The sequence below is a fragment of the Salvia hispanica genome, unplaced genomic scaffold (assembly GCF_023119035.1).
Source record: "Salvia hispanica cultivar TCC Black 2014 unplaced genomic scaffold, UniMelb_Shisp_WGS_1.0 HiC_scaffold_634, whole genome shotgun sequence".
Lineage (NCBI taxonomy): Eukaryota > Viridiplantae > Streptophyta > Magnoliopsida > Lamiales > Lamiaceae > Salvia > Salvia hispanica.
The window spans coordinates 1-7,275 of record NW_025952393.1 but is presented as its reverse complement, the minus strand read 5'-3'; the positions used below and the strand labels follow the sequence as shown (position 1 = coordinate 7,275).

General features: G+C 34.5%; 2 protein-coding genes across 2 annotated transcripts; one reads left to right on the top strand and one right to left on the bottom strand.

The window, feature by feature from the left end:
* The first annotated feature begins 1,298 nt into the window (after positions 1 to 1,298).
* On the top strand, positions 1,299 to 3,708 carry LOC125199704 (protein FAR1-RELATED SEQUENCE 5-like). The gene is made up of 4 exons (XM_048097635.1): positions 1,299 to 1,380; positions 1,632 to 2,247; positions 2,509 to 3,592; positions 3,649 to 3,708. The coding sequence occupies exons 1-4, from the start codon at positions 1,299 to 1,301 to the stop codon at positions 3,706 to 3,708; spliced, it is 1,842 nt and encodes a 613-aa protein (XP_047953592.1).
* On the bottom strand, positions 3,143 to 7,065 carry LOC125199705. The gene is made up of 9 exons (XM_048097636.1): positions 6,919 to 7,065; positions 6,776 to 6,831; positions 6,411 to 6,528; positions 5,466 to 5,651; positions 5,285 to 5,392; positions 5,111 to 5,185; positions 4,925 to 5,011; positions 4,738 to 4,812; positions 3,143 to 3,779 (listed from the first exon to the last, which is right to left on the bottom strand). Exons 1-9 carry the CDS (start codon positions 6,962 to 6,964, stop codon positions 3,748 to 3,750), a joined length of 783 nt encoding a protein of 260 aa, XP_047953593.1. The 5' UTR covers positions 6,965 to 7,065; the 3' UTR covers positions 3,143 to 3,747.
* Between the last annotated feature and the right edge of the window lie 210 nt (positions 7,066 to 7,275).

Here is a 7,275-nt window from a genome sequence, read left to right as displayed (position 1 = left end):
GCGAAACCACATTTACGTACTGGAATGAAGTAAAAATCTACTGGAATGAAGTAAAAACCTACTAGAATGAAGTAATATATTCTGGAACGAAGTTAAATCTTCGTAACATGTTAGTATGACTTATTTACCTTCGGATGAATTAAAATAGGCTCGTGATGAAGGCGAAAATAATTTATAAATTTCTGTATCTTATCCATAAAAAACTAGATCTAAAAGCCCTAATTTGGAAGGGTTGGGTGGTTCGGTCTTTAAGAGTGGATTTGTGGATAATGGGACTCTCATATATATATATATATATATATATATAGGGATGTATTCAGGTCAGAACGCTAAGTATAAGTAAAACTCAAAACACTTGCAGTCCATTGGATCTTATGATCTAACGGTTAGATTAATGCCACGTGTCATCTAATGATGTAGAATTTTAGACTAATAATGTAGCTCGGATAATAATGTAGCATTTTAGTTTAATAATGTACAGTTTTAGTCTTACAATGTACATTTCCATTCTAATAATGTACCTCGGCGAATAATGTACATTTTTAGTATGATAATGTAGCTTATCACAGCCATCCAATCTAAGGATCTAAGGGCTGTGATTAGTGCTGTGTTTTACACTAAGATGCTGTAAGGGCCCTAACACACCCCTATATATATATATATATATATGATTTTAATCGATACAAAAATCCATCCTAATACCAAACATAGGCTAATTATTGTCCATGAGATTTGCCGTTAGTTTAATCTTAGTACAAGATCTGAAGGCTGCCATATTTTCATTTCTTTCCCATTTTTAATTAAAAATAATCGTGTAAGGCTAGTATGGAACTTATACATTTGTCTTGTTATGGAATTTCCTTTAATCATGCAGTATGATTACTCCATGATCATCTCTTTCTCTCACTTCATATCTGCGTGAAATTCCTAAGCACGATTCACGTCCTTTACTTTTATTTCTTCAGCTGATTCTATATTCTTGAATATCTGTCAATTTATTCATCCTCTTCTCCAGCGATTTTTTCACCTTCTTCCATAAAATATGAATATCTTTTAACTTCCCATTTCAGAATGTGTGTTCATAATCTTCAGCTATTCTTTCATAATCGTTTTTAGTTTCTCTACCAGATTGCCATTTTACATCTCCTCCTTCATCACTCTATAGATAAGTTTTTTATTATTCTTATGTATCCCGTTTCAGAGCTTCTCTCTCTTTTGTTCATTTTTTTTTATCATTTGATATGTGATTGTGAATGCATAAATTGTTTGCAGATTTGTTTCTATCGAGCCTCACATTAATGGAGATGGGATCACCCCCACTGCCGCACTGTGACAATTATTCTTCATCTGATGAAAGTGTTGATAATACAAATTATGGAGGTTAATTATATTGATTTGTTTTTATTTCACTATTATTTCTTGATTATGCCATAAGTTTTATATTTTATTTTTATGTTTTGACTTTAATATACAGTAGTTATGCTCTTCGTTGTATGCAATCTGTCATCGTTGTTTAACTGGTCGCATGTGTTTTTTTGCATACGCTCGCTGCATTTTTCTCACATAACGGATTTCACATCTCGCTTCCGTTATTATGTTGTGTTCTTATGCTCTATTTTTGTTTATTTCAGATTTACATACCCCTGATTGCCCTATCGAAGTAAAACCCTTTGTTGGTCGTAACTTTCCCACATTGGAGAAGGCAATTCAGTTTTATGAAAATTATGGGCGACGTGTTGGTTTTGATACCATCAAGTGCGGCTCTAAAAAAATTGATCAACTCACCATATGGTTTTATATGGCGTGTAGTAGAGAAGGTGAAAAAAGAGTGCAAGACAAGCAAGCTGAACGCAGACGTAAATCCAAGAAATGCGGCTGTAATGCTAGGGTTGCCTTCAAGTTTGATTCCGACAGAGGCTACGTAATCAATAATTTGAATGAAGAACATAATCATCCTATGGTACTTCCAAACCACCAGAAATTCATGAGGCTCAATCGAGTTCTTGACGATGTCCACCAAAAATTTATTACCGATTGTGCCGGTGTCAATATTGGTCCATCACTAACATTTAAATTGTTGACTGAATTGATGGGTGGATATGAGTCGGTCGGGTGTACTGTATTGGACGTTCGCAATTACACCCGAGACATTAAGAGATATGCTGAAGGACATGATGCTCAGATGATATTAGATGAGCTAAGGAAGAAGAAGGAAAGTTGTGACGCCTTCACGTACGAAAATATAAGGTCGATTCTAGTGATAGAATGTCACATTTATTATGGTGCGATCCACTATCAAAGAAGAATTTTTTGCTATTCGGTGACATTGTTTCATTTGACACTACTTACTCAACCAACAGGTGCATTTTTGTAAGCTTATTTGTTTTCACATTTAGTTCTACATTTCATGGAATGACATTCATTTTTTCTGAATTGGCCTATTGTTTGATATTCTATGGTGTCAAACTAACATAACATGCCTGATTTTAGAAAGAATCTTTTTTTTAGGTACTCTATGATATTTGCTCCGTTCACTGGTAAGGACAATCATGGAAGAGCTGTGACATTTGGTGCCGGCCTTCTTTGTAGTGAGAGTGCAGACTCTTTCTCCTGGATATTCCGGCAGTTTGTGAAGTGCATGGGTATAGCTCCGAAATTGATCATTACTGACCAAGACTTGGGAATGAAGGTTGCAGTCGAGGAGGTCCTAGTGAACACACGTCATAGATGGTGTATGTGGCACATCATGGCAAAAGTTGCTGAGAAGGTCCCAAAATCATTGCTTGGTAATGCAGATTTTAAGGAGTTAAACTCATGTGTCTGGTCCGAGTTGATTGAACCCACCGAGTTTGAAGACACTTGGCATAAGATTATGGAGGAATATGGACTTGAAGACACTGATTGGTTTTCTACAATGTTTCGATCAAGACAGTATTGGGTTCCAGCATACTTTAGAGACTTTCCTGCTAGTTCTTTGATAAAGACAACCTCTGTTTCTGAGTCCCAGAATAGTTTTTTCAAGAGGTATAGCAAGGCCAAAGCCAACCTTGTTGTGTTCTTAATGAACTTCAACAATGCTTTGGAGGCTCAAAGACACCAAACGGCAAAGCTTGATTATATGGATGCTAATACCACATCGACATTGAAAACACAGTGGCCTATTGAGAAGTATGCTTCTACAATATTCACTGACAGTGCATTCAAGGAAATTCAAGACCAAATACTGGAGGCATACAATCATTGCAGTATTTTGGCGATATCAAATGAATCTACTCATGACATCTACAAGGTATTAGATCATTTCTCAAACACATGGAATGTTACATACTCAGAATTAGATTCTGCCTTTGATTGTGGTTGCAAATTGTTTCTGAGAACTGGTCTTGTATGCTGTCACATCTTCCTTGTGTTGAAACACAAAAACTTTAAGTTGATTCCTGACAATTTGATTGGAGGTCGATGGTTAAAGTCCCCACTAGTAAAGTCAGCTCATGGTGTTGACAGTGAAGATGTGATTACTCATGTCTATGTGGATGAGAAGAAGAAGGCTTCGTCTATCTTGTTGGGTGAAATGTTGTCTTTGTATCAAGCTGTTTCCGTCGACATTGATCAAACCCATGAATTGACTTCTATACTTCGTGATGCAAGGCAGCAGATTTTTGCCGATGGTGTGGTATTGTCAGCTGCACAAAAGAAGCAGCGTATTGAGTCTTTTAATGGTGGGGAGAAACCCCTTGTTGTTGAAGTTCATCCTCCTGAAGTTGTGAAGACGAAGGGACCTGCAAGTAGGCTCCAACCAAGGTTAGAAAAAGCTATGCGGCTAAAGAAAAAACCTTTGCGCCAATGCAAGAAATGCCATGAGTGGGGTCACCACGATTCAAGGAATTGCGACAAAATCAAAGAGAAAGAACTTCGGAGATCAAGAAGGGAGTCTGAAATTTGATTTTATGCATTTGCATATTTTCATTTTTTTTTTCCTTATCAAACCATCTGTTATCACTCTTTTTGGAACAATTTGATGTTGACTTTAACCATTCAGACCTTTTTTTGTAATTTGAACTAGACATCAGCTAATATGACTTAATTCTATACTACTTATCATTTTCAGATTGCTCATTTTGTGAGAAATTTTTGTTCACCACCCTGTTATCTTAGATGTTAGTTTTGTTTGGGTAGTTTTTGGATTTTTTCATCCTCTAATGACTCGTATATGTTCCTCTAATGACTCGTATATGTAATCAGAATGACATGTATACAGACTTTTTCTTATACTGACTCATATACGTTATAAGAATGATATGTATTTAGTCTCTAATTTGATCATTAAGATTAGTGATGATACCATCACTATTGATTTTTCTGAATTTATTAACGTTGTGGATGATGTGGTTTAGTCTACAATTTTTACTTCAACCTCATTTTCTATCGAAATAAAGCTTTGTTTAGTTAAAATTTACAATAATGTCAATGTTTGAATTTAATAATATGTTTTTCTCTTTCAGTCGAAATGCAAATAATATTTAATGAATAATACTTTTATATTCTTTATTATTATGTGTATAGTTGTGGATGATGTGGTTTAGTCTGCAATTTTTTACACCAACCTCATTGTCTATCGAAATAAAGCTTTGTTTAGTTAAAATATACTATAATTTCAATGTTTGAAATACAATAATCATTAAATTTAGTTGTTATAATATTGGAATATGTCAGAAGTAAATCATTCCTATATCATACCAGACACACCAGAGTATCCCTTCTCAGAAGCTTCACCGACAGCCATATCTCCATCAATTTTTTCACCAACAATATCTACAAAAAAAAGTGGTCCCACAAAGGAAAAGCACCCATCATTGAATCTAGTGAAGTACGTCAATTAGTATCAACATATAGGTCAAACTAGATTTATATCTCGCCAAAATACCTTTTGTGATGGTCTGTTCAACAATCTCCTTGCCGGAAACTTGGTCTAAAGACACATTTTTCATTGTTACCTTATTCTTTTCCCAACCTACAAAATCATATGATATGCACAAACCATCCATTCAAAAATTCAAAATATATAAAAAAAAATTAATTAAGTCATAGATAGATCATTCTTGTACCATACCAGACATACAAGAGGTTCCCTTGTTATTAGTTTTCTTGACAGTCGTATCCTCCACAGTTTGTTTACCAAAAACATCTACAAATCAACATAAACCAACATATATAAAATCAAATTATATGGCTACAAATGCATACAAATTCAGTAAAATATTTTCCATGCTAATAACCTAAATACCTTCATTGTTAGTACTCTTGTCTGATTCAGGGATGCTATCAGAACTATTCTTTTCATGCTCAACACCACAACCTGTGGTTTTCTTGGCACTTGATTCCTTGTCCACATCTGAAAAACATAGATTTTCAGATGTTGTTGAGGTGTTTTTAGGAACTAACTCATATAACTCCTCATATATTACCTTTGCTTCCAACTGTACCACCGATTAGCTTTGATCTCTTTGTTGCTTCGGTTTGTTTACGTATTGAAATTGCATGCAACACATTCAATGACAGCGGCTTCTTCACTTTTTGTGTTGTACACTTGCTCATAGTATCTGAACCTTCCAATACTATACCCTTTCCAGACAACTCATTCACAGCTTGCCCTGACAGTAAACACTCATTATCAAATTCATTTTCGAGTATAATCAACACATTTAACTAGTACATCATTTACAATATAACCATGTTTACAACAACAAAATTATAATTGGAAATAAACATGCCATATATAACATTGCAATTTATGCCAAGTACTGCATAGATTTTCTTCGAGTACCACCCATCATAAATTAAGCTTTCTTATTTCGCCATTTTTCCTAATCTGGTAGAATAGAACACTAAACCACTTTAAAAAATGATTCTTTGCAATAATTGATTAAGGAAATATATCAACTTGTTATATAAACCAGACAACAACAATATACACTATTACATAATCACCTAGATACGCCATTCAGAATCAACAAATAGATCATGTTTAAGGACTATTAAGGAAATCAAAAAATTTATAGATACAACTTGATAGATTAAAACAAAACTAATAGCAAATATAGTGGAAAATCAAATATAATTGCTACATAATCAGTGGGATTAGATTAGACATGTGTCATGATTAAATTCCACACATGTCATACAATGAGAACTTTTATGTCATCGTAATTTAGTCTGACTCAAACTAATGCCCAATCTGTAAACCATGTTATTTTGATCATATACTAGCATATTGGTTTTTTTTTATGGACTACAGTTTAACTATCAAATATAGTTGACATACTAAGATGCCAATTATATCAAATATAGTTGACATACTAAGATGCCAAGTATGTCATTGCAAAGCACAGTATTGATTAAGAATGTTATACCTTTGTCCTTGTTCAGAATGTCAGCAGATGCATCTCCGTCAGCTGTTGACGAGTGTGGTTTGATAACATTGCGTCCCTCAACATTGCTCTTTAAAGGTGGCTTTCGATGCTTAACGGCTTTGAATAATAATCATAATTAAAAGAAAAATTAGGGGAAGCTCTATCTTATCATTACTCCAAAGTATAATTCAACATAATTTATGCAGAAAGTATTTTTTTTATCATTTGTATGTAATTTGGAATGTTCTATTTTATCAACAAACGCTACCTCCAAACAATTAATGGCCCAAAATTTCAAACATTTTCACACTTCCAAAAATTCAATTGCATCATCACTGTGGTTTATCCGCAATGGCTTACAGCATTTTTGCGGGCTCCGTTTTTGCTTCGGTCTTCCGGCACGCTGTAGATCTTTCGTAAACTAGTATAAATTGTGGCAACCAGAAATCAGTTTTCAGCATTGTATAGATTCGGGAAAAGAAAACACCCAATCAAAACCCTTACTGACCTTTCCCCTCTTTGCTTGATGTTGCAGAACCCCGAGTTTCAACCATTGTTGCCGACGATGTCTAGATTCAAATCGTCGGAGAGTAGCGTTGGCGAATCTTGAAGAGTCGCGTGAATCGTCCGTCATAATCTTCTATGTTGCGTTTTTTAGGTGTAGCGGGAATATGGAGTATTTGGAAAGTGTCTAATTAAATCCCATTAATTGAGCATAATGAATGCAATGCAAATGGTCAAATGACTCGTTTATTGTTAGTACCCAAACTACCCTTATAATGACCAAAATTTGTTTAGTTATGCTACAACATTGTTACAAATTTGAATCGATCATATCCGTTATTTAGTATATCCAATGGCAGAA